General features: G+C 47.4%; 1 protein-coding gene across 2 annotated transcripts in view; it reads right to left on the bottom strand.

Moving 5' to 3' along the window:
• The window catches only part of LOC125512121 (callose synthase 7), a 47,374-nt gene extending 40,010 nt beyond the window's left edge, over nt 1–7,364 (bottom strand). Inside the window, exons 1-9 of one of the 2 annotated variants that reach the window (XM_087531346.1) lie at nt 7,144–7,364; nt 6,966–7,061; nt 6,761–6,880; nt 5,535–5,639; nt 5,301–5,392; nt 5,088–5,220; nt 4,059–4,178; nt 3,892–3,968; nt 3,682–3,772 (exon numbers count right to left, since the gene is read on the bottom strand). In XM_087531346.1, coding sequence (XP_087387472.1) covers nt 3,682–3,772; nt 3,892–3,968; nt 4,059–4,178; nt 5,088–5,220; nt 5,301–5,392; nt 5,535–5,639; nt 6,761–6,880; nt 6,966–7,061; nt 7,144–7,200 — 891 coding nt within the window. In that variant the 5' untranslated portion in view covers nt 7,201–7,364. The remainder of the gene's footprint in view (nt 1–3,681; nt 3,773–3,891; nt 3,969–4,058; nt 4,179–5,087; nt 5,221–5,300; nt 5,393–5,534; nt 5,640–6,760; nt 6,881–6,965; nt 7,062–7,143) is intronic. The other variant, XM_087531345.1, reaches the window with a different exon arrangement.
• Between the last annotated feature and the right edge of the window lie 19,382 nt (nt 7,365–26,746).

The following is a 26,746-nucleotide window of genomic DNA, read 5'->3' as shown; positions in this document are numbered from 1 at the left end:
CTTGCAGAACATCACGAGGTTGGCCAAACACTCGGGATTGGCAACCTCCGAGATAAGTCTTTGTTGTGTGGTGAAACATCGGAGGGCCTGCTTGATAGGCCCGGTATCCTTCCGAACGATCATGTCGCGCTCTGCTAGCGGGCATCGCTGCCATATCGGCAGGCTTCTAGGCGTAGATGCCCCATTGTTCCTCAGGAGCTATACGAGTGTGGCCTCCTGATGCGGGCTCATGCCCCCCACCCTATAATCACTGCATTCGTTGGATATTCGGGGTTCACCTAAAATTTCTTTGTTTCCTCAGTCAGTTGGATGGCCAGTCTAGGCTTGTCCTTGGTCTTGTGGGGTAGGTTGCAGATGCCGGATCAACAGATTTCTTGATTTCTTTGAGCTATGCGAAAGCTAGGGCGGCCTCTATGAGTTCAACATTGGCGACTTTCGCTTGAAGCGCATGTTTTGTGCTACCATGGACGGTGATCGTACCACTCGGCCCCAGTATCTTCAGGTAGAGATAACCATATGAAGGCCGCACCAAGAATGTTACATAGGCTGGAGTGCCGAGGATGATGTTGCCGCCCATACGAAACGGCGCGACTTCGAAGCGGATTGTTTGACCTAAAGTATAACTCGTCTCCAGAGATGACCTCCATATCAAGTGGTTCAAGGGTTTGCGTTTGTTTGCCAGATACAAACCATGGAAGCCGGTTGGTGAGTGGCTCACACGGGACATAGAAATTACCATCTTTTGTTATGGTGTCAGGGCAGATGACATTTATCCATTTGTCCCATTCATCAAGACGCAGGGGAGGCGGAAGCCCTCGGCCACCTGATCGGACACCAGGGAGAAATTTTACGGTTGGGGGATGTAAGCCAAATGTTCAGTGCGGTTGCGGACACGATTGGATAGACCACACCGCATGTAATCTTTTGAGCCCGTTGTGTGCTGGTGCCCTAGAAGATCATGTGGGCAGTTTGCGAACAGGCGGGATGGTGGATTGGTGAAGATCCAACCACTCCGTGAATGGCTAGGCTTGGCATATCCTCTAACGGCAGGGGTGATGGAGGACCATTGAGGCATGTCACCCTGCTGGTCGAAGTGAAACTCGAGTCTCCCGAAATGAATGGAGCAGACCGGGCAAGGCGAAGTCTTAGACGTTACCGTGGCCGGCGGCCACTAATTAGAAGGAACCGAAGATGAAATTTTGGCCTAGCATGGTCATCGTGCATAACTAGAGATCCGATCTATGGTCGGTGTCCGGCCAACATATTCCCACTTGGCGCGCCAACTGACAATACATGAAACTGTGAGTACCCTCATTAGGGAGGTAAACATGGTTGGAAGTACCAAAAGGGAGTACGCACAAAGGGGTTACCCACATTGGTCGCCTAGGGTGAGGTAATATCCTATGTCCTTATTTGTGTTTTGTATTGGTATGGGAAAACTTCGTGCGAGGGGCTTCCAAGATGATGTGATTGTGACTACCAAGAGTATGATTTATGGATTCAATGGGAATGGCTAACCCTATCCTCGCCTTATATAGGAGACAAGATCTAGGGTCGACACGCTCGTAACTGACCTCACATCATGGTTTTCTTTGGTTCTACGCCAATATGGTCCCTCTCCCTTCGAGCCAGGATCCTGGGATGCTCCCTTGAGTTGGAAAGCCCCTTGGGCCCTGAGGCCCTCCCAAAACCAGACTTCCTATCCGATGGGCCTGCCCTAATACATTGTACCATTTGAGTAGTCCTAGAACTTATTAAGAACATCGCCGAGGAGAATTCGGTGAGTTGCGGAGTCGTGCAAGGTAGCACGTTCAGTCGTCATCATGTTTGTGAGTCATCGCCATATGAAAGTGCTCGTCTCTGTGAAGATGTGTTCAGTTGAAGCGGTGTCCACAATGTTTCTTGAGTTACGTCGATGTCCTCCTGGAGCTCCCTGGTTGTTGCCAGCATGGATTTGGTTTGATGCCGAAGGCAGACGGTCGTAGGCAAAGTTATCATAAACTAGTGAGGTGTGCGACCAATGGAAGGCGAATCTAGTGTAAGTAAGGACAATAGAACTATGCATTCGGCAAACCGAATGCAAGGCAGTGGCCCAGCAATGGCATTGGCACAACAGAGGAGAGCAAAAGAGGTGTACTTGTGTTTAGCTGATTTGTCAACATATTGTGAAACTACAACAAGTTAAGATCATGGAGAGCACAAGGAGACGCCATGTTTGGATTCGAGAGAGGTTGTTGGAACTAATCTAAATTTCTAAACATGTCCTAGTTACCAAATCATATACGTATCTGCAGTACATGCCTTGGTAACTTTTGTTTACCAAGATTAGAAAGTTATCAAGTTCAGTACCACATGTCTTCGATTGTATCAGGCTTGGACCTGTCCATGTTGGGGTAGGATTTCAAGCTCAGGTCGGCTTGCTACGTGTACGTTAGGTCCTGTAAAAGAATATTTGTACTACCTCTGTTTTTAAATGTAATATGGTTTGACAATTTTAATTGAACTACCCAAACATATTATATTTAGCAACAGAGGGAGAGTTTTGTAACCAGACAGTTGGTCAATTCCAGCATGAAAGCCTCAGGCTAGGGTGTGGATGGGACATGGGAACCCAGATTGACGGCACCTGAGGGCGCGTCGATGACCTCCAGAACCATCACAATTGTCGCTGGAAGAGAGACGTGGATGTGATAGTAGAGGGATAATACTGATGCTAGATGTTTAGAGAGCAGATTTAGTCCCAAGGAGTAACTTTTGAGAGATAAATGCTCAAATTTTGAGTTACTAAAATATAGGAGAAGAGCTGGGTAGGTCTTAATCCCATAAACAATTTTCTATGGATTAATGGATTAGAGGGGATGGGCTATAGATGCTCTAATCGTGTGCCTTCTCTTGATTTCCTCCCTCAGCTAAAATCTCTACGTGGGTGGTCCCTCAAGTTATTTCCATTTGCACCATAGCTCAAAAATGTTGGTAGGCCAACAAAAAACGCTGAGGTGGCACAAAGATGGAGAATTCATTCGGTCCGTGTTTATTCCCTAAACTAAAACTGATTTTAACGAGATTTAATAGTGAGTGGGGCTTGGACTCCTGTGGCATATATGCTTAACTAAGGTCACTGATTACTCCATGTTTCCTTAATTAATTAGCAAACCCAATCAGAGAATGGCCACGGGGGCCTCTGCTAGGCATGCCAAATCGCTAGTAACTTGGGAGTGTAGGGAATGGTTCAGTAGTGAGCAAAATTGTATGTTGTTGTCCCGAGTTTGCCATTTGTAGCGATGGTGTCTTTGGCGCAGCACATAGCTCGCTGAACCAACAAAATTGGTACTTCACTGTTTAGGGAGCACCGATGCGGTTGAGGGAGATATAGAGTATTATACATAAGTTAATGGAGTTCACATGCAATTTTATCAAAAATATATCAAACCAGATAGGAAATACTTTTGTATTTTCAATCTGGAAAGTTCTGCACAGATGTAGTTCAATGTTTAGTTTATTTCCCATAGGCCACTATACTAGACAAACTGAGGTTGTGAAGGTTAATGATGCATGCTATATATGTTATGCTGATGTAAAATCATGCGTTGGAAAATCAATATAAAAGAAGAATCATTTTTCTGTCAGATTGCAGATGGCATCTCTTGCACAAAAGAACAATGCAAAAGATTAGTGAGTAACCTCAGTTACGTTTTTCATTTTCTTAGCTGCCGAAAAAAAGTCAGCTCCTAGATCCATTGGCCACCCAAGCTGATTAAAGCATTTCTTCAACCTTAAAGTGTGGAGGTTTATGACAAAAAGGTGGTAAGTAAGAAATGGTATTTGTTTCCTAAATATCTTAGCTGTTAGTTTTTGGAAGCACAATAAATTTAACTATTCGAAACAACTTACCAGAAGACTTCATTCAGGTCATCATAGTTTCTCCACATTGAGTGGCTCACTGTGCCATGTTTATTCACTAGAGCTTCCTTTTGCATCAAATGAACATTAAAGAAATAAACAATGTCAAAGAAAATTTAGGAAAGAAAACAAAAACAATATAGCATCAAAGCACATACCTTCCGGATAACATTATAGATGGGTTGAATAACCAGCTTTAGAAATGCATCATCCCGGCCGTCTGGCCGAAAGAGTGGGTCAAAAGAACTAGAAATTATGCCATATAAATCCCTTGCCATCTGGCTCATCAATTTAGAGGAAACAAGATAAATTATTCAGTCAATATATGTTAAGACATACCCACAATAGGGTCAATTTATGGAAAAATAATGTATGTAGTTCCATTTTTAAATATGTCTGAAATACGTACGAAATAATGAACAACAAAATAAATAACAAAATTAAACAATTACATATTATTCATAAAACCACCTCTTATTTTTTTAATTCAGTCGACATAGTTTCCGTGGAGTTTACGGTCATCCATACAAATATGTAAAAAATATTGAACAAGAAACTGCACAAAACGATACCTCGCTCCGCATACCGTGCAAAAGTGTAGTGTTAAATAATAACCCAGTGGCAAGAATCTTCAATGGAACACCCATGAATTCAGATCTTCCATAAAGATGTGGTTTACCAAAAATTCTCTCATTTTGCATGGGTGAGTAGGGATGCATTATGCACGACTATTCTCAGATTTGTGCTCATTTGTTTTTCGTTTTTGCTCAGCCCGCTTGGTTGTGTAATTAACTTTTTACTACTGTTTCAATACACCGAGCCGTGAAGTTTTGGATTTTTCTCAAATACTGTGATAAATTATTATTTTTCAAATAACTTCAGTGACGTATACCATCACAACATGCAGTGCATGAGAAGGCATTTCTTCTTCATATGATGCAATTTATATAGTCCATTGGTCGGTGTGATTTAAATGACATGAATAGCTCTATCAGGTTCACATGTACACCAAACAAAAGCTACATTGGGATTTACTGCCTTGATAGCATCAGTGACGCTGCAAGCAAAAGAAACTAAACATACTATCTTCTCAAGAAAATAGCAAGCAGAGCTTCTGAAATATATCACCTGCAGAGAATTTATTAAATGTAGAAATCTCACATACAAGCACACAGTTTAGCACTTACATGGTGGAATATATAACAAAGGCATTCAGGCATAAAGCGAACATTTGAAGCTTCACCCCAGATCAGAAAATACAACCCAACATAAAGAAGTTCTGGTTGCTGTGTGGCGGGCCTGGTGGCACTGCTTGGAATTCTGCAATGCAATGTTGTTTATAGTTAACAAGGTTGTTCATTCTTTGGAACAGATGTGAAACAAACTGGTACATTACTTACTCGATGTTTGACTCCAAATCCAGATAACGGCACCAGGAAATGTAATTTTGAAAAAGTTTCTTCATCAAGTATATCACTGTACTACTTTGTATCTGGAAGTCACAGTGGAAACTCATGAATCCGTTTAACATGATTAAATTAATCGGAACTGGAAATTATAATCAAACAGGCTTGAACAAGTAATATTTATTTAACATTGGTAAATTAAAAGGAAGTTTAGATGAAACGATTTACCACATGATTGGATCTTTCACCGTGGCGGGCAGTACGCCCTTCTCTCATTTGAATGTTTGCAAGCAGCAAGATCAAATTCTCCTTTTGATTCTCTACATTGTCTTTCTACAACAATGAAAACGATTACAGAGCTTTTGCACACAAAAAATTAAAAAGAATGTGCAAAAATAGAGCCCCGGCAGTCGGCAAATGGCCATCAAAGTTAAGACCCACCAGACTAGTTCTTTACTAGAGCACAGAAGAAATAACAAATGCCAATAAGTAGGTAAAAAATAATTCAATACTCTCTCCGCACCAAAATAAGTGTCTCAACTTTAATACAACTTTGTACTAAAGTTAATATAAAGTTGAGACACTTATTTTGGGATGGAAGGAGTAGTTAACATGTTTTTTATTTTGTTTGTATCCTCAAGTATAGCACTATTTTTTAGTATGTTGTATGTTTTCTTTCATGATTTAAGAAAAACACGCTAAAAGGGGTTGATCATCGCTCCTGGATTTGCTGATTCAAGTAGGATTCCACCCCCTCTTGCCAACAAATCGAAATAAGGCTTACTGTCTTTTATTTCTTCTCCTGTAATTTCTATAGTATAGACACCCCCTGATCCCTTTATTTATTTTTTAGTTTGGTCACTCTGGTTGCCTCCAACACATTCTGGATGGGAAGCCTCTCATACCATCTTCAAGGTTCAAGAAAAAAGCGTAATTTGCTCAAAAAAGGCAAAAGCAAAAAGCTCAACATAACCAAATAGTGCATGTTGCCATCACCGTGAGTATTAAATTCCTGAGTCGATGGCACAAAAATTATTCAAATCACTAAACATTTTCCAGCTGGTCTATAGCCTTGACTTGAAACGAATTTTAAGATGGAAAAAATTCATCATGATAAAAAATTTGAATTTTTTTTACAGATTATGTCATGCAAGATTTGGATCAGGTAGGGGGTCTCCAACAACGTGTAGCCTAGCATCACCAACACGATCAGGTCTGACGGTTGGATGTGAGCAAAGGTGGGGGAGGTTGGACTGGAAGCGCTGCTCCCGGAGGTGCATAGCACTTAAGCGTGTTACGTTCTAATCTTGTGGTCCATGTAAATAACTTATCCTGGGGCTTGTAAATAACTTTTTCTTCTAGCAATGCATCGAGAAGCACTACTTTTTTGTGCTTTTTTTTAAAGGTAATAGTCTAAGAGTGCATGATGAGTTTAAGTATCGGTGGTTCCGCACCTGAAATCCAAATGTTTGCCTGAGCCAATCAAGCAAATCATGAATAATGGGTCCATCTATTTGTCCAGGCACGGAAGATGAATCCAGTCTTGGGTGAAGAAGCTCTACTGCGGCTTTAATCTGCATTTCTCACAGCACAAGAAATCTGCCATATTAGCCAAAGCAATAATAATCCAAAGGAAAATCAGACGCTTTATGACCAGACCTCGGGAATTTCCATTACTGGATGTGGAGCACTAACGTCCAGGGGTAGAATGTTGTAAGCTTTCTCCTTCTCAACCACTTTAGCATCCTGACCAAACTACAAACCAGTTGCTCCAAGATATTATATTTCAATATGAGGAGATGCAGTATCAAATATTTGTAATTGCTGGATGTAGAACCTCGCTGTGAGCGCTTCCGGATTCCACGGTGTGCATGGGCTCCTCCGTGATCTCCATGGTCGCCCTTCAGCACAGCCGGGCAGGGCGGCACGGTAGTGGCGAGGAAGGGGAGTGGATGTGAGCCGAGCTTCGTAAGAGAGAAGAGGGGAATAAAGATGTTGATGGAGTGTGGATAGGGAGTGCGCTTTGGGGCTATGGATTCCACGGGGACTTGATTTGCCAAATGTGGCTTCTTTTTCTTTTGCTTTTAAGTCTGGAGAATTCGTACGACCAAGGAGGGAAGCGAAATTGGTAACACAAAAGGAACGAGGCGTACTGAGTACTGCTGAGTGCTGCTGAGTACTGAGTCGCACCTTTCACTTTTTAAAGGGAAAAATAAAGTCGACATCCCCTGCTGCTGCTCCCTTTTCGCTTTATTTCTTTGATATATGGTATGTGCTTTTTCAGTGTCCGCTTTCACTCTTTGATTCATGTCACGCCTTTTATAGTGGTCTAATAAGCCTACCTAGACGGAGTGAGTAGTTAGCTGCGTTCAAAATATATTCCCTCCATCTGGCTGTTTCAGACCCCATTTTTTTGTTGATGAAATATAGGACCGTAGTCTTAAATTAAATTTCTCTTACAAAGCCACGCGTTGGGAAGTTGAATAAAATAAAGACAATTCCATATTTGGCCCTTTATTAAAATTTGCTTCCCTTTTTGGCCCCTTCAACTATTTTCTTTCCTTTTTGACAATTAAACTTCATTTTGTGCCCTATGTGACCCTTCATCCATTTTTCCATCCAATGATGTTAACTGGCACATGCAATGACATCTTTGCCCTTGATGGTAGTATGTCACCAGAAAAGAGAAGAGAAGGGGCATGAACGAAAAAAGAAAAAAGGGGAGGTGGAGGTATCTGTGTTGGGAGTTTTTTAAAATTTTGTATGGAAAATTCTGTGCTGGTAGTTAAAATGCAACACAACCTCCCGTACGTGTCCGCATAGGTTTCTTGCTCTTCCATGTTAAAACACAACATAATCAAGCTAGCACACGCAAGCAGCTTGATTGATTTTCAAGTAGCAGAAGTGTACGTGCAAGCTAGCAGGCTGGCAGCTTAATTGATTATGGCCTAACTCTTGCCTAGATGTACGTATGCTACTAGCTTCTGCTCGATCGATCTGATCGTCTCTCGGAACGTAGCGACTTCTCCACTTGGAAGGAACGCCAAACAAATAGATGGATTGCAACAGGCTATCTGGTGCAACTCGTCGGCCGGAGAGTACATACATACGTGCACGGCTATGGTGCACGTACTGATACACTAGTAGAAAACAGGGCTATGATCCAGGCCGGCTCAGCCCATTAGTCCCGGTTCAGTGTAGAACCGGGACCAATATGGGCATTGGTCCCGGTTCGTGAGCCCAGGGGGCCGGCCGGGCCACGTGGGCCATTGGTCCCGGTTCGTCTGGACCTTTTTGTCCCGGTTGGTGGGACGAACCGGGACCAATGGGCCTCGCTCCTGGCCCATCACCATTGGTCCCGGTTGGTGGCTTGAACCGGGACCACAGGCTTCCCTTTAGTCCCGGTTCATGCCACCAACCGGGACCAATGAGGTGCCTATATATATCCCCTCGCGCAAGAGCAGAGCACAGTGCTCTGTTTTTTCTGGCCGAGGGGGAGAGGGTTTTGTGGTGCTCTAGCTCACCTCCTATGCACATGAGGTGTTCGATGGAATGCCCGAGCCACACTACTTAAGCTTTCTCCTCTCGAAGCTCGACCTCCAAGCTCCATTTTCCTCGAGATTTGTCTAGATTTAGCGGTCCGTCACGCCCCGTCCCCGTCTTCACCGCCGTCGATCACCCGCGCCGATCTCATCACCGACACCACCGTGGTGAGCCTCTTGTTCTTATCTTCTTTCTGAAAGGAAAAATATTCTTACTTGTATGTTTAGATAGATACTTGTATCATTTTCTTACATTTATTATTGCATCTTATATAGTGCGATGGTTTTGGTATCCGCCCCCGTCGGCCCTCGTCCTGTCTATGATTCGGATTTGGTATGTATATTATCTTTATAACTATTGGTTCATTTATTGTTTATGAAAATTATGCCGACCAACGTGACATAGATTTTATTTATCTAGGATGTATGTGAATCGGAAATGCCAACCGACCCTATTGTCGAGAGGTTAAATTTAGTTGAAGAAGAAAACAATTTGTTGAAGGAAAAAATAAAAAAAATTGAGGAGGAGAAGATGATATTGGAGTTGCATGTTGCGGATGTCGTCGATGATCACAAGATCAAGATGGATGCAATGCGCTTGAAGATTAGAAAGATTAGAAAATATGCCATTCAATTGTTACCTTGGTTGCGATTATGATCGCATTTGTTTTCGCATTGAAATGTTTTACATAGTTTCAATGTATGGTTTAATTAATTAGATGCTCTGGAGAGCTATATGTTGTTAGATGAGAACTATGTATGCACTTTGGTTTTAATGTGATGATGAACTTCTATTAATTTGGACACTTAATTATATATAATGCACGCAGATGAACCGGCAATGGATGTACGGTGACAGACACACCCGCGAGTACATTAAGGGCGTGCATGAGTTTCTCGATGCGGCTGAGGCAAACAAGCAGAATGGTTTTATGTGTTGTCCATGCACTGAATGTGAGAATACGAGGTCTTACTCTAACCGGAAAATCCTTCACTCCCACCTGCTTTACAAGGGTTTCATGCCACACTATAATGTTTGGACAAGGCACGGAGAAATAGGGGTTATGATGGAAGACGGCGAAGAAGAAGAGTACGATGACAACTATGTGCCCCCTGAATACGGTGATGCTGCAACGGGGGGAGCTGGTGAAGATCAAGAGGAACCAGACGATGTGCCCAATGATGCTGCCACGGGTGAAGCTGCTGAAGATCAAGAGGAACCAGATGATGTGCCCGATGATGATGATCTCCGCCGGGTCATTGTCGATGCAAGGACGCAATGCATTAGTCAAAAGGAGAAGCTGAAGTTCGATCGCATGTTAGAGGATCACAAAAAAGGGTTATACCCCAATTGCGAAGATGGCAACACAAAGCTCGGTACCGTACTGGAATTGCTGCAGTGGAAGGCAGAGAATGCTGTGGCTGACAAAGGATTTGAGAAGCTACTGAAAATATTGAAGAAGAAGCTTCCAAAGGATAACGAATTGCCCGACAGTACATACGCAGCAAAGAAGGTCGTATGCCCTCTAGGATTGGAGGTGGAGAAGATACATGCATGCCCTAATGACTGCATCCTCTACCGCGGTGCATACAAGGATCTGAACGCATGCCCGGTATGCGGTGCGTTGCGGTATAAGATCAGACGAGATGACCCTGGTGATGTTGACGGCGAGCCCCTCAGGAAGAGGGTTCCTGCGAAGGTGATGTGGTATGCTCCTATAATACCACGGTTGAAACGTCTGTTCAGAAACGAAGAGCATGCCAAGTTGATGCGATGGCACAGTGAGAACCGAAAGAAAGATGGGAAGTTGAGAGCACCCGCTGACGGGTCGCAGTGGAGAAAAATCAAGAGAAAGTACTGGGATGAGTTTGCAAAGGACCCAAGGAATGTATGGTTTGCTTTAAGCACGGATGGCATTAATCCTTTCGGGGAGCAGAGCAGCAATCACAGCACCTGGCCCGTGACTCTATGTATGTATAACCTTCCTCCTTGGATGTGCATGAAGCGGAAGTTCATTATGATGCCAGTTCTCATCCAAGGCCCTAAGCAACCCGGCAACGAAATTGATGTGTACCTAAGGCCATTAGTTGAAGAACTTTTACAGCTGTGGAATGGAAACGGTGTACGTACGTGGGATGAGCACAGACAGGAGGAATTTAACCTTAAGGCGTTGCTGTTCGTGACCATCAACGATTGGCCCGCTCTCAGTAACCTTTCAGGACAGACAAACAAAGGATACCACGCATGCACGCACTGTTTAGATGACACTGAAAGTATATACCTGGACAAATGCAGGAAGAATGTGTACCTGGGCCGTCGTCGATTTCTTCCGGCCAACCATCAATGTCGAAAGAAAGGCAAGCATTTCAAAGGCGAGGCAGATCACCGGAAGAAGCCCGCCATGCGCACCGGTGATCACGTGCTTGCTATGGTCAATGATTTACACTACGTAATCTTTGGAAAGGGTCCCGGTGGACTAGCTGTTCCGAATGACGCTGAGGGACATGCACCCATGTGGAAGAAGAAATCTATATTTTGGGACCTACCCTACTGGAAAGACCTAGAGGTCCGCTCCTCAATCGACGTGATGCATGTGACGAAGAACCTTTGCGTGAACCTGCTAGGCTTCTTGGGCGTGTATGGGAAGACAAAAGATACACCTGAGGCACGAGAGGACCTGCAATGTTTGCATGAAAAAGACGGCATGCCTCCGAAGCAGTATAAAGGTCCTGCCAGCTACGCTCTTACGAAAGAAGAGAAAGAAATCTTCTTTGAATGCCTGCTCAGTATGAAGGTCACGACTGGCTTCTCGTCGAATATAAAGGGAATAATAAATATTCCAGAGAAAAAGTTTCACAACCTAAAGTCTCATGACTGCCACGTGATTATGACGCAACTGCTTCCGGTTGCATTAAGGGGGCTTCTACCGGAAAACGTTCGATAAGCCATTGTGAAGCTATGTGCATTCCTCAATGCAATCTCTCAGAAGGTGATCGATCCAGAAATCGTACCAAGGCTAAGGAGTGCTGTGGCGCAATGTCTTGTCAGTTTCGAGCCGGTGTTCCCACCATCCTTCTTCAATATCATGACGCACGTCCTAGTTCATCTAGTCGACGAGATTGTCATCATGGGGCCCGTATTTCTACACAATATGTTCCCCTTTGAGAGGTTCATGGGAGTCCTAAAGAAATATGTCCGTAACCGCGCTAGGCCAGAAGGAAGCATCTCCATGGGCCATCAAACAGAGGATGTTATCGGGTTTTGTGTTGACTTCATTCCTGGCCTTAACAAGATAGGTCTCCCTAAATCGCGGTATGAGGGGAGACTGACTGGAAAAGGCACTCTGGGAAGAGACTCAATAATATGCAGGGACAGATATTTTTGGTCTCAAGCACACTACACAGTTCTACAGAACTCTACCTTGGTGACCCCGTATGTCGATGAACACAAGAACAATCTGCGCTCCAAACACCCGGAGCAGTGCGACGACTGGATTACATGTGAACACATCAGGACTTTCGGCAGTTGGTTGGAAACACGTCTCAGAGGTGACAACACTGTTTGTGATGAGTTGTACTTGTTGTCCAGGGGACCATCTTTGACTGTATTGACTTACAAAGGATACGAGATAAATGGGAATACATTTTACACGATCGCCCAAGATCAAAAGAGCACCAACCAAAACAGCGGTGTCCGCTTTGATGCAGCAACCAAGAGCGGAAAGGACACATATTATGGTTACATAGTGGACATATGGGAACTTGACTACGGACCTGATTTTAAGGTCCCTTTGTTTAAGTGCAAATGGGTCAATCTGTTAGGCGGCGGGGTACAGGTAGACCCACAGTACGGAATGACAACAGTGGATCTGAAAAATCTTGGGTACACTGACGAACCGTTCGTCCTAGCCAATGATGTGGCACAGGTTATCTATGTGAAGGACATGTCTACCAAACCGAGAAAAAGAAAAGATAAGGAAGCGAATACATCATACGATGAGCCAAAGCGCCACATAGTTCTTTCAGGAAAAAGGGACATCCTGGGAGTGGACGGCAAGACAGACATGTCTGAAGATTATGAAAAGTTTCATGAAATTCCTCCCTTCAATGTCAAGGCTGACCCAAGCATCCTGATAAACAATGAAGATTATCCATGGTTACGGCGCAATAAGCAAATGACACAAGCGAAGAAAAAGTGAAGACTTTCTCCCGCAATAAGCAAATGCTATGTGGGTGAAATTATGATACCATCCCAACTTTCAACTTTTTCAGAGTTCATTTGAAATGCTTTCATGTCTTATGGTTCGAACTTTGATACTTCGAAAGTGATTGTCCATTTTGTACACGAAGTGCATCAAGTTTTTGTCGTAACCCTCTCTACTTTTTGGAACATGCTATGTGGGTGAAATGATGATACCATGCCAACTTTCAACCTTTTCAGAGTTCATTTTGAAAGGCTTTCCAATTTCAAAGTCATTTAGCTCAAAGAATGAATTAATAGCAGACAGAATGAACTACAAAATTTTTATGAAAATAAAAAAAATCAATTAAAATATTATGTTATGATCAACTAAAATAAAACTATAATATTCTTCAATAGCAAAAAGAATATAATTTGCGTGACCTAAAATCAAACTATAAGTATTTAATTGTAAGTATAAATAAAAAATAAATAGCAAAGAAGAAAAAAATTCTAATTTTATAGTAAAGTTATTCATAAACTAGTGATTCACACAAATTTTTTAAAATTCAAATTTAAACTATTTAAAATTTAAAACTAATGGCACTAACAGAAAGTTTATAATTTTTGTGACCTAAAAGCAAAAAGAAATCACTAAAAAACTGTAAGTATTTAGTTGTAAGTAGAAATAAAAAATAAATAGAAAAAAATTCTAATTTTATAGTAAAGTTATTCATAAACTAGTGATTCACACAAATTTTTAAAAATTCAAATTTAAACTATTTAAAATTTAAAACTAATGGCACTAACAGAAAGTTTATAATTTTTGTGACCTAAAAGCAAAAAGAAATCACTAAAAAACTGTAAGTATTTAGTTGTAAGTAGAAATAAAAAATAAATAGAAAAAAATTCTAATTTTATAGTAAAGTTATTCATAAACTAGTGATTCACACAAATTTTTAAAAATTCAAATTTAAACTATTTAAAATTTAAAACTAATGGCACTAACAGAAAGTTTATAATTTTTGTGACCTAAAAGCAAAAAGAAATCACTAAAAAACTGTAAGTATTTAGTTTTAAGTAGAAATAAAAAAACTAAAAAACCAAAAAAATGTAGAAATAAAAAAGAAAAAACCAAAAAAAATGCCACCTACTGGGCCTCCATGGCCTGAATACGACTAGAAACCCTACATGGGCCAGGATTCAGGCCCGCAGAAGGCCCAATAGGCCCACAGGCAAAGCAGTGTCAAATTAGGCCCATAGGCCTGCAGTTCAGAGGAGTTCGAGAGGGAGGAGGCAGCAGAGCTTATAAACTGGTGTCGGGCGCTGTCATCTAGCGATGTGGGACTAAACTTTTGGGCGCGGGGCAGCACAAGGGTATTGGTCCCGGTTGGTGGCACCAACCGGGACTAAAGGGGACATTGGTCCCGGTTCGTGTCACCAACCGGGACCAATGGCCTTCGCTTCCCGCCCTTTGGGCTGCCGAAAAGAGGCCTTTGGTCCCGGTTGGTGGCTCGAACCGGGACTAAAGGGGGCAATGGTCACGGTTGGTGCCACCAACCGGGACCAATGCTCCGTCTATATAAGCCACACTTGTGAAAATTTTGGTACAGTTTCTTCGATCGCCGCCAGGCTGCCCCTCTGCTCGCCTCGCCGTCGCCGCCGTTGCCCCTGCCCCGCCCCCAAGCGCGCCCTGCCTCGCCGTCGTCGCCGACCCTGAGCCGCCCAGCCGTCGCCCTCTCCCTCGCCCTCGAGCTCCGCCGTCCCCGAGCCCCCAAGCTCCTACCCCGCGCGCCCCCGGCCCGAGCTCCGCCGTCTGTTGCCGCTGAGCGCGCCCCGCCGTCGCCCTCGCCCTCGCCGACCCCGAGCCCGTCCTCGTCGCCGTCGCCCCCGACGCCGGCCGCCCGCGTCTCCTCCCCGATCCCTCCGGGAGAGGTAGCCCATCCTCTCCTTCCTTCCCTGCTCCAAATTTGCAAAATATTGATATGATGTAGATGTATGTATGTATGTATGAGTTGGGGAGAAAGTTTATAATTTTTGTTCATATATACTGTAGATGCATGTATGTATGATGAATTTTGATATTTTTCTGTTCATATATAATGTAGATGTATATGTATGTATGGAATGATATTGATGGATGTATGTATATAGAACATTCGTAGAAAATATGACCAATGTCCCCCTCCGGTTCACTCGGGAACACTATTTGTAGAAGGAGAAGAAGAAGGAGAAGACGAGGAGAGGAAGAAATGGAAGAGGAGAAGAAGAAAGGAATAGAGGAGAAGAAGAGAAAATTAGAATATATATTCTATTTTCTCTTTTCTCCTCTATTCCTTTCTTCTTCTCTTCTTTTTTTTCTTCGACACATGGGGGGGGGGGTCGAGAACGTCGGACATTCATGAGAGAGGCGAGGAAGAAGGGGAAGAAGAGGGATAAGAAGAGGAGAGGAAGAAGAGGAAGTCTTCTCCTCTATTCTTTCTTTTCTTCTTTTTTCTTCTTCTTCTTCCTCTTTATTTTATCGGGAACGAGGGTCGTCGAGAGGTCGAGGAGTGGTAGAGGAGAAACCCTAAATAGAAAGTATCGTCGGTGTGAGATACATGTACCGTCGGTGTCGGACACTACACCCACATCCCACAAGTGGCGCGGGCTTCGACGCCCACGTCACTTGTGGGACGTGGATGTAGTGTCCGACACCGAAGGCCACATGTATCTCACACCCACGATACTTGCTAGCTATTTAGGGTTTCCTCTACCGAAAAGAAGAGGAGAAATAAATAAGAAGAAGAAAAAAGAAGAAAAAGAAGAGGAGGAGAAGAAAGGAATAGTGGAGAAGAAGAGAAAATAGAATTTCTTCTCCACTATTCCTTTCTTCTTCTCCCCTTTTTTTTCTTCTTTTCTTCTTCTTCTTCTTCTTCTTCTTCTTCTTCTTCTTATTCTTATTAGCCGAAAGTAGAGAGAGGTTTCCTAGTGTCAAAGTATTGAAGAAATCCATGCCTTCATCATTAGCCGGAAGTAACCAGGGCATGTTGGTACGAAGTTCTGCAAAGTTGTTCTGGAATGGAGTCCTGGATAGAATAATCCACCTTTTGGTACCAATTCAGCAAAGGCCTTCCAAATAGCGATATTCAGAAGGCTCTTGCTGAACTTTGTACCAAAAGGCGGATTATCCTATCTGGGAGTCCGTTCCAGAACAACTTTCAAGAGCTTCGTACCATCATGCACATGTTACTTTCGCCTAATGATGAAGACATGGTTTTGTTGAATCCTTTGACACTACGCAACCTCTCGACCCCTCGGCGATCCTCTCGAACATGAGAGGAAGAAGAGGATCGTCGAGGGGTCGAGGGTTCCAGGGTCGTCGAGGGGTCGAGGATCGCCGAGGGGTCGAGAGAGGTTTCCTAGTGTCAAAGTATTTGAAGAAATCCATGCCTTCATCATTAGCCGGAAGTAACCAGGGCATGTTGGTACGAAGTTCTGCAAAGTTGTTTTGGAATGGAGTCCCGGATAGAATAATCCGCCTTTTGGTACCAATTCAGCAAAGGCCTTCCAAATAGTGATATTCGGATGGCTCTTGCTGAACTTTGTACCAAAAAGCGAATTATCCTATCTGGGACTCCGTTCCAGAACAACTTTGAAGAGCTTCGTACCATCATGCACATGTTACTTTCGCCTAATGATGAAGACATGGTTTTGTTGAATCCCTTGACACTAGGAAACCTCCCGACCCCTCGGCGATCCTATCGAACATGAGAGGAAGAAGAGGATAAAAAAAGAAGAGGAAGAAGAAAAAAAAGAGGAGAAGACAAAATAGAGGAGATCTTCTCCTCTATTCTTTCTTCTCCTCTTATTTTTCTTCTTCCACTTTTTTTTATCGGGAACGAGGGTCGTCGAGGGACATAGATGTCGTGTCGTCGTTGTCGATATATACCCCCTCCCGATAGCTTACTATGATTAGGTAGCTAGTTCTACGTTTGGCACTAATATATCCATCTTTCATGTTTGAATAATAATTGCCATGTTGTAAATATTTGTAGAAACTATAGACACCGCCCTAGACGAAGTAACAAAAGAAGCGTTGTTGAGGGACATAATCGCAGAAGGAAGTGATGCCATCTCGTTGTTTCTCAACGAAACCGATGGTCTGGAAGGAGAGGGTGAACAAGCTGGCTACGGTGACCTAATGCCGGTGCAAGAAGAAGAACATGAGGACGGCTCCGGTGACCCAATGCCGGTGCAAGAAGGAGACCGTGATGACGGCTCCGGTGACCGAACCGAGTCCGGCCAGGTATATATATTAGTTAAGCCTATGCTGACTAGCTGATTGATGCATTCATTGTTTTGGTATGTACACATATTAATTAAGTCTTTGTTCTTTTTTTCTAGCCCTCCGGATCGAGCACAACTTCGGTAAAGAGACGAGGCCCGAAGAAAAAGTTGAGCTCAGATGAAAAGTTTGAGATCATAGCAATCGCGCCCGACGGCCAACCTATTGAACCCCTCCGGACAAAGAGCGCAGTTGTTGCTCAGTGCGGGGTTCTGGTTAGGGACAAGATCCCGATAAGCATCCAGCAATGGTTTAAGCCGGCTACAGAAGACCCTGGGTCTCTTATGTTAATGATATGCAGAAAAATGATCTTTGGACTGAGCTGAAGTCAAATTTCACCCTACCACCTGAGGATAATCCAGAGAACCCAGTTAAAGAGAAATTAATCAAGTCTTTTGCTCTGAAGAGGATGGCAGAACTATTCAGGAGGTGGAAGAAAGAGCTGAATAAGTTTGTCGAAAATAATGAGACACCAGAATTCAAGGGCAGATATGAGAAGATCAGAGATCACTGGCCCGCATTTGTGGCCCACAAGACATCGGAAAAGAGTAAGAAGATGTCGGCGACAAACAAGCAAAATGCTGCGAAGAAGAAGCTTCACCATCGCACGGGGTCAGGTGGCTACCTCGTAGCCCGGCCTAAGTGGTCCAAGACTGAGAATGATCTGGTTCACATAGGGATCGAACCAGAGACAATTAACTGGCCAGACCGTTGCCGGACGTGGTTCTTCGGGGCTGGCGGAACACTGGACCCTGTAACAGGGAAGTTCACTTGGACGAACGATCAAATGGACATACCAGTCAGTAAGCTTAAGCAGTATATCGAAGCAGCGCAGGAAGGGATGTTCCTTCCAGACAGAGAGAACGACGAGCTCACAATGGCCCTCGGGAATCCTGAGCACCCTGGACGGACACGAGGCACGCCAGGCTCCATTCCGTGGAAGGTTGGGTTTCCGGACGCAGGCGGTTACAAATCCCATGAGAGGAGGAAAAAAGTGCAGCAGACCCAAATGCAGGCGCTGAAAGCAAGGGTAGACGCGATAGAGGAACGAGAAGCAAATCGCAGCAAACGTACTGCCGAAGCCTCCCCCGAAGCTACCCCGCCATCTCAGCGCAGAAGCAGCGTGGCTTCCACTGAGCTGCTTCAGCCGGAGCATGCCTTGACGGCTCCTGCTAGCTATCCCGTGGATGCTATAACGGAGTCTCAAAATTGCCACCTTATGACGCAATGGATGAATTTGAAGGTCAAGGCGGCTGTTGGCTCTGTTTTTCCTACTGAACCCGACGCAACTTTTCACTGCCGGCCGATTCCAGAAGGATATGCTAGGGTGATGGTGGATGAGATAATGGTGGGATTTGAGGACCTCCAGCTTGACCACCCTACCGGTGAAGGGGAGACTCGGCCGGGGTCTGCTCTAAAGACTCCATGCCTATGGCGGAAGGAGCTCATCAACCTTCCGAACTGGACGCCACCACCTCCTCCTCCTCCTCCGGCGAGTCAGGGCACTTCGCCTCCACCGCCTCCTCGTCCGGTGGGTGACGATCAGGGCCCTCGGCCGGCTCCTTCTCCGGCGCGTGGCGGCACTCCGCCTCCTCCGCCTGCGCCGACGCGCCCAAGCAGCCAGCCTCCTCCTTCTCCGCCTCGTCGGCAAGGGCGAAAGAGACCTGCCACCGCTCCAGCTGCTCCGGCGCGTCGTAGTCCTTCTCCTCCGCCTCTTAAGCAAGTAAAGAAGACAACCGCTACGTCTGCTCGGTCGGCGTCTAGCAGTACAACCAGAGGCGGGAGGACATACAGATTCGGTCCTTCTCTGAAGACTCCAGAGAAGTTACCATACGAGAGGACCCAGGAGGAGAACGCCGAGATCACGCGAGAAGAAGTGAAGAAATTCTTTGAAGGGGTGAAAGCAAAGAAACATCCACCTCCGGAGGAGAAGGTAGATCGGGTGAAAGTGAAGCGCACTCTGGCTGCCCTGATAAAACCACCGAAGTCTGATCCGCCGAAAGGAAACTATGACCGCATTATTGGAAAGGAATTTGCCGAAGCGGAGCGGTCGGGAAGTACTGTCAGTGATCAAAGGCTGAAAGAACGACGAGCTGAGAAACAAATTGCCCAGCTCGGCGAACAAGCGAAGCAATCGTGCCCCCTGCTCAAGGTGCCTATCCACAACGTCGATAATGATCCGAGGATGGTGCCCGGTTATAGCAATCTTGCAGATTACCTGCCCGACGAAGTACATTATGAACCCATGGAGGTGCAGATACAAAGATACGAGTACGGGAAGCCTCTCGTCAAAGATGAAAGATCTCTATCAACGATGATGCGAAGATTGCATGATTGGTACTTGAAAATCTGCAGAGACTCTGGGGGGAGGAGTACTTTGTATGTGAAAGTTAAAAAGGAGCATGACCTCGTTGGAATTGATCTGTTGCCTGTTCCATTTGAGGAGTTCTATCAGTTTTTCAATCAATTAGCCCTCGATAAAACAACGGTCGCCTGCTACTGTCTGTGAGTAGTACTACTTCTGTCATTAAGTTTCTCTATATAGCTTAGCTCTTTCATTGCATGTATTTATAATCATCCTCACTATATTATGCAGATTGAAGATCGCCGAATTGAAGAAAAGACAAGTCGGTGATATTGGGTTCATTAACACATATCTCATAGATGCAACTCAGGTTAAAATTCATGCCGCAGCTACCGAGGCCAGCTTGCTACGATCGTTCGTAATAAATCAAAACAAAGATATAGTACTCTTTCCTTACAACTTCAGGTGAGTGTTACTGTCTTGTGCATATTCGGTTTCCCTTATATATTAGTCAAGGTTATAGTAATGTAATTCATGAGTTATGCATGTGTGTGCAGTTTCCACTTTATTCTCCTAGAGATTAAGCTTGAGCAGGGAGTAGTAACCGTCTTGGACTCTAAACGAAAAGATCCCAAGGAGTATGCGGACATGACTGAAATCCTCAAGAAGTAAGTTAAATCGATCATTCTCCACCATATCAGCAACTTTGTTCATTTCCTGATATCAAGTAATTGTTTTCTTTGTCCGGCAGGGTTTGGAGAAAATTCACCAAAACAGTTCCGGGACTGCCGAAGGAGCTGGAATTTAGACACCCGAAAGTAAGTACTATAGTAGCATGTTCCGCGCATCTCCTAGTGATTCAAGCGCTAGTTTCATCAATACCATTTAGCATTCTTGCTTATCAGTTTGATTGACCTCTATTTCTTGTAAAGTGGTTGTGGCAGGAACAAGGGAATGATTTCTGTGGATACTACATCTGCGAGTCCATCCGCCACACGACCTGTGAGCGGGGCGGGTACTCTAACGAACAATATGAAGTACGTAAATAACAACATTCACAATTTTATTTTATTACCATCATTTGTGTTGAGTTTCATTCATTTATATATATATATATGTATTGACCCCCTTCTTCAAATTAGATGTTTTGGAAGCGGGATGAACTCCTAGCACCAGCTCGCATGCGAGCAATTCAAGAGGAATTGGAGGCATTCTTTCTTGACCACGTGATCCCTGAAGACGGAGAATTCTATGTGGACCCTGAGTCCGTATGATTATATTTGTAAGAGATAATTATTGTATATATGTAGCCGGTAGTGTCAGATAGATATACGAGAACTTGTTGTTCGACCAATCTCTCGGAGAAGGAGAGGTGGTCGATATCACTTCTCTCTGTATATATGCATATATGTTCATGACGATCTTCTGTTTCCTTCGTTTGCTTACTAGCTAGCTAGCGTGTCTAGTCCTCTCTATATACGTATGTATAGTACGTAGCGTCGACCAAGCACGGACATAACAGAGGACACTTCTCTCTATTAATTATAAGTAGCTAACACAATATATGAAACACCTAAATTAACCCCCCAAAACCCCCAACCCCCCCCCCCTTTCAAAAAAAACAAAAACCCCAGCCACAGAAGTGCTGACGCGTGGATGCCTATTCGTCCCGGTTGGTGCCACCAACCGGGACCAAAAGGGTCTCCTGACTGGGCTCTGCGCACTGCCCACGCGGAGGGCCTTTAGTCCCGGTTCTGGATTGAACCGAGACTAAAGGGGGGAGGTATTAGTACCGACACTTTAGTCCCGGTTCCGGAACCGGGACTAAAGGCCCTTACGAACCGGGACTATAGGCCCTTTTTCTACCAGTGATAGGTAGGTACCATAGATCAATTAAGCTGCCTGCTGGTCTCTCACCCCCTCTCGATCCCCCTCCTTCGCCATTCGTTACATTCCATCGTCTTCCCAAGCCGTAGGCTGCTACCTCTACAGCGCCGTGGCTGCGACTTGTGCGTGTACCACGCCGACGCGCAATACCTATTCGATGAAATGTCAAGCAAGGGACGAGTGAGAGGGCTGCAGAGCGACCCAACGGCTCTCGTACGGTCAGGCGATTCGGGAGGCGACCTCGCTGGCGAAGGCGGGGGGTCCCCTTGGCGGTGGAGGACGGCTGGACGGCGGTTCGGTCTGCCGAGAGGCGTGCGCGGTGGTGTGCTCCCTCCGATGGGCGGTCCCCCGGCCCGCCCCCCTCCAGCAACAGGTTCTGGGCGTTGGTGGGGGTTGACTCCGACGACGAAGATGAGGAGGCCAACCAGGTAAGTGGCCAGGTAAGTGTGGTGGTTCGCCGAGGCTGCGTGCGGCGTGCTCGGTGTGTGACTATGTCGCCCGTGCGGAGGAGCTTGGGGGCACCTTCGTGGCTGGTCGCCGGCGTGCTTTTGCTCCTGGTGGGCATGGCAGGCGTCGCCTGGCGTCGCAGATCTGGCGGCCGCCACGGGGTGTGGATGCGGGCCCAGAGGGCCGCTCGCGCTCCCTACAGGAGGCGGGGCGCCGTGATTTGGTGTCGGCTGTTCCTCCTTCGGACTCGGTGAGCTCGCCGACGTCAACAGGGGTCGGTGGCGGCGGTGGGGCTGACCCTGCCAGGGAGCCGCGGGTCCTGGCTAGGGTTCCACAGTCGACGACGAACGGGCCTGCCCCTCTGCTGGGACTGGCGGAGTGGCCCAGTTTACCAGTGCGTGGGCCGAAGGGCCCAACGGGTGACCCGCCTGTTTCTTTGCCAGTGGGGGCACAGGGGCGCTCCCCAGTGCTTGGGCCTAGCCTTCTTGGCTTGTTGGCCTTGTGCACGCCTGTGGTTAGACCCGGGCCCAGAGCGGTGGTGGTTGAGCGGCTGCCCCCTTCCCTTCATAAGTGGATGTGGCTGCCAACGGGTGCCCTAGATCTATCGCTAGGGTTTCCTGCATCCCCCTCGCAAGTGCAGAGATTCGGGCATCGTGCTCGTCACCTGCTTCGCTCCGCCCCCTCCCCTCCCCCTCTCACCTGCTCGTTCGCGACCGCGGTGCGGATGGGATCCCGCCGTGTGGAGAAGCCCCCCATGTCGCCTCCGATCCGGGCGGCTGAGCGCCAGCGGGAGCAAGATCTGCGGGCGAAGGTGCTACCCAAGAAGTCGGCGCCCCCCGCGGAGGAGGGGGCTGGGGGCCGCCTCCTCCATGGTGGCTCACGGAGCAAGAAAGGAAGCAGCAGGAGGAGCGCAAGCGCAAGAAGAAGAAGAAGGAGGAGTACCGACGTCGGGGTTTGGAGCAGAAGAAGGAGCTCAAGAGGAAGGAGTCCCGGCTTCCTCCAAGCGGCGAACGGATCGGGGATCCTTTAGCCAAAAAGCAGAAGCAGAAGGGGGGATCTCGACGCAGCTGGCTCTGGTGGCCAGCCGGTGGCTTCGAAGGGTTCGGTCGATGCCCCAATCCTAGTGGAGAAGTCGGACGGGTGGGTCATTAACAGAACATGTGCCACTTCAAACCCCCCTGCGTCGTGTGCCATGAGGAGGGGCATGCGTCGGAACACTGCCCCACGCGGGGGGCGGCCTCTGATGCTGCAGATCATGGGTAACGCCATCCCCGGCAAGGGATTCTTCTACCTGCCTTTTGTGGAGACGAAGGGCGAGGAGGTGCGCGCCCCGCTGGTGGTGGACGCTGCGGTCATCTCCGCGGCGCCTGGAATGTTGTCGGTCTCCATCTTGGAGGCGGAACTCCCCCATCTCTTCGAGGGGGAGTGGGACTGGCAGGTGACGGCGATCGGCGACAACATGTTCTCGGTCGTCTTCCCCAACAAGGCCATGCTGCGGATGGCGACTCGCAGCGGCAAGCTGTACCTCTCCCTCAACAACATCATGGCGGAAATCAAGGAATCTCTCCCGGAGGAGCCCAAGGCCGAGATCATGCCAGATATGTGGGTCGAGCTGTGGGGTGTGCCGCCCAAGCACCACCGCATGGATCGCCTCATGGCTGGGACCGTGATGATTGGGCGCCCCATGGAGGTGGACAAGGCGTCGCTGGTGGGGCTCGGTCCAGTGCGGATGCGTTTCGCATGTCGCTCCCGGCTAAGCTTCGTGGGTACGTCCAACTGTGGTTCAACGGTGCGGGTTACACTATTCGGTTGGAGGGCGAGGCGGACAGTCTGCAGGGTGCTGCGCCCCCTCCCCCTCCCCCTGCTAGCTTGGACAAGGGACCGGATGGCAAGGATAAGGATCGTGACATGAGCATGGGTGATGACTCAATCGAAACAGCGACTTGGGACAAGCTGGGTATCAAGGACAAGGTTTCCGAGGCCGCGGCTCCTGCTAGGAGGGGGTCTGCGAAGGACCAGGAGGAGCGTCAAGTGGTAGTGGGCAGCAACGAAACGGGCTTCAACCAGTATGGCTCAAACATGTCGCTCGGCCTCGACATCGACAAGGGCATCTCGGCCTCCTGTGACTCGGAGGGGCGCTCGATGCTCGTCTCCCCGGTGGTTGCGGAGGTGGGTGGGGTGCGCATGTTCGTGGCGCGCTCACCTATGCCCGCGATCGGCCTCGGAGGCGGCGGGACGCGGATCCACAAGAAGACGGCGGGCCGCAGGACTCCCCCGGTGGCGCCGGTGAGCCCTCCATCGGTCCGTGCGGGCACGCCTGCCTCGCACTGTCCATTCGTGATGGTGCTCGCCTCTCCTGGGGGTCCGGCTGGCGGAACCTCGACGACCATCCCTCCTCCTTCCTCTGATGCGCTGCGGGCGGAGGTGACCAAGACGGTGCCCATATCCACGGCCAATTGCTCCAAGGCGGTGGTGGCGACTCCGGCGTTGCAGGAGAGGGCCAGATCGCGCTCAAAAGGAACCAATGGCAACCTTCCAGCGCTGCAACGTGCCCAACTCCTGGTGGCCCAGAAGAACATGGAAATCGAAGGTAATCCCCTGCCTCGTTTTACGATTTTCGACGACTATTCTGATGCGCGTTTAGAGGGTATTTTAGAGGACAGTGGTGTTGATATGTCCGATGTGGGTGAAGCTCGTGAACTTCTATCTCTCATTCGCTCGAAGGAAATCGCGCAGGCCGCGCTCGCTCAGGCAGCAGCGGCCCACGTTGCGCCAGCAGCAGATGGAGGAGGGGCTTCTCTGTTGACTATTGCGTGGCCCGACCAGGAGGACACAATAGCAGGGGCTGCACCGTCCCCCTCAGCCCGTTGTCCTGTCTAGACACGGCATGTGGCCAAAGCGGTTACCGCTCGAGGTATCCGCCTCCGCAACCGTATTACATAATGTGTTTCATCTTCTGGAACATTTGAGGCTTCGGCCACGCTGGGAGGCGGACCCAGTTGCAAGATTTCATCCGTGAAGAGGGGATCGACGTAGTTGGCTTGCAGGAAACCATCAAGGCTGATTTTTTCCTTCGGGACGTGCTAGCTGTCGACCCGCTCGAGCGTATTGGGTGGCATTGGGTGCCTGCGGTGGGACACTCGGGGGGCCTGCTGCTTGGCATTAACCAAGTTTGCTGCGAGGTGGTGTCGTGGGATGCCGGTAGATTCTTCTTGTAGGCACATGTGCGCCACCGCGTGACCCTTCGCGTGTGGGAGGTTATTGTGGTTTATGGCCCGGCCGACCACTCGCACTCGCAAGAGTTTTTGGGTGAACTACAGGAGAAGGTTGCGACCTTGGGTGTGCGAAACCTGCCACTTCTGGTGGGTGGCGACTTCAACTTAATCCGCTCGAGAGCGGATAAGAACAATGGGATGATTAACTGGACAAGGGTGTCCTTGTTTAATAATGCGATAGCATCTATGGCCCTTAGGGAAGTGGCTCGCGTGGGCGCACGCTACACCTGGACCAACACGCAGCTAACGTCGGTGCGGTCTGTGCTGGATCAGGTTTTCATGTCTGCGGAGTGGGAAATGTTATTCCCCATGTGCTCCCTACACGCTAAAACGAGGATCGGGTCGGATCACATCCCCTTAATCCTTTCCTTGGGGGAGGATAGGTTAAAGCATAGCCCTCATTTTTTCTTTGAAACCGCGTGGTTCGAGTCTCCGGATTTTGAGCAAATCTTTCTCTCGAAATGGGAGACATGCGTGGCCCGGGTCGGGCACACGCGCGGGCCAATGGAGTTTTGGATTGCCGCAGGGGCGGGAATGCGTGCGACTCTCAAAGGTTGGGCGGCCAACCAGGGCCGCGAGGATAAGCTGCTCCGAACGTGTTTGACCACGGACCTGGCCCGTATGGACGCGGTTGCGGATGCGCAGGGTTTCTCCGAGAAAGACTGGGCTCACCGCTATGCGGTAGAAGCCCAAGTTGAGTCCCTCCTTAGGGCAGAGGAGGAGTACTGGCGTAGACGCGGTGGCATCAAGTGGACGCTCAAGGGTGATGCAAACACTAAGTACTTTCATGCGTACGCTAATGGCCGACGCCGTAAGTGGGCCATACTGAGACTGCAATCCGAGCAGGGGCTCCTTTTGCGCCAACAGGACATCGTCCGTCACATTTATGATTTCTACATCCAACTGATGGGCTCCAGGGAGGAGTCCCGCGCTCGACTGCGGGCGGATGTTTGGGATCCTGCGTTGCGGGTCACGGAGGAGGAAAATGAGGGCTTGGGGCTGGCCTTCTTCCCCCATGAGATTGATGCGGCGGCTCTTGGGATGAAATCGGACACCGCCCCTGGTCCGGATGGGTGGCCGGTGGCGATGTTTAAACGGTTTTGGCAAGTGCTTAAAGGGCCAATATTCGACGTATGTAATGGGTTCATGCATGGTAGCGTAGATATCTCTCGCCTGAACTTTGGGGTTCTCTCTCTGATCCCCAAAGTACAGGGTGCGGACTGTATTAGACTTTTTCGACCCATAGCGCTTATTAAGGTCCCGTTTAAAATCTGCTCTAAGGCTTGTTCTACGCGCTTGTCTCCGATAGCTCATCGTATTATTAGTAGGAACCAATCGGCTTTTATTTGTGGTCGGAACATTTTGGAGGGGCCGTTGGCCCTCCAAGAGATTGTTCACTCGCTCAAACGCACTCGACAGCCTGCCATTCTTTTCAAATTGGATTTTGAGAAGGCATATGACCGAGTGAACTGGGAGT

Source organism: Triticum urartu, chromosome 6A (genome assembly GCF_056163025.1).
Source record: "Triticum urartu cultivar PI428250 chromosome 6A, HENAU_Tu73, whole genome shotgun sequence".
In the NCBI taxonomy this organism is placed as follows: domain Eukaryota; kingdom Viridiplantae; phylum Streptophyta; class Magnoliopsida; order Poales; family Poaceae; genus Triticum; species Triticum urartu.
The sequence above is the reverse complement of the archived record's forward strand: the minus strand, read 5'-3'. Positions and strand labels throughout refer to the sequence as shown.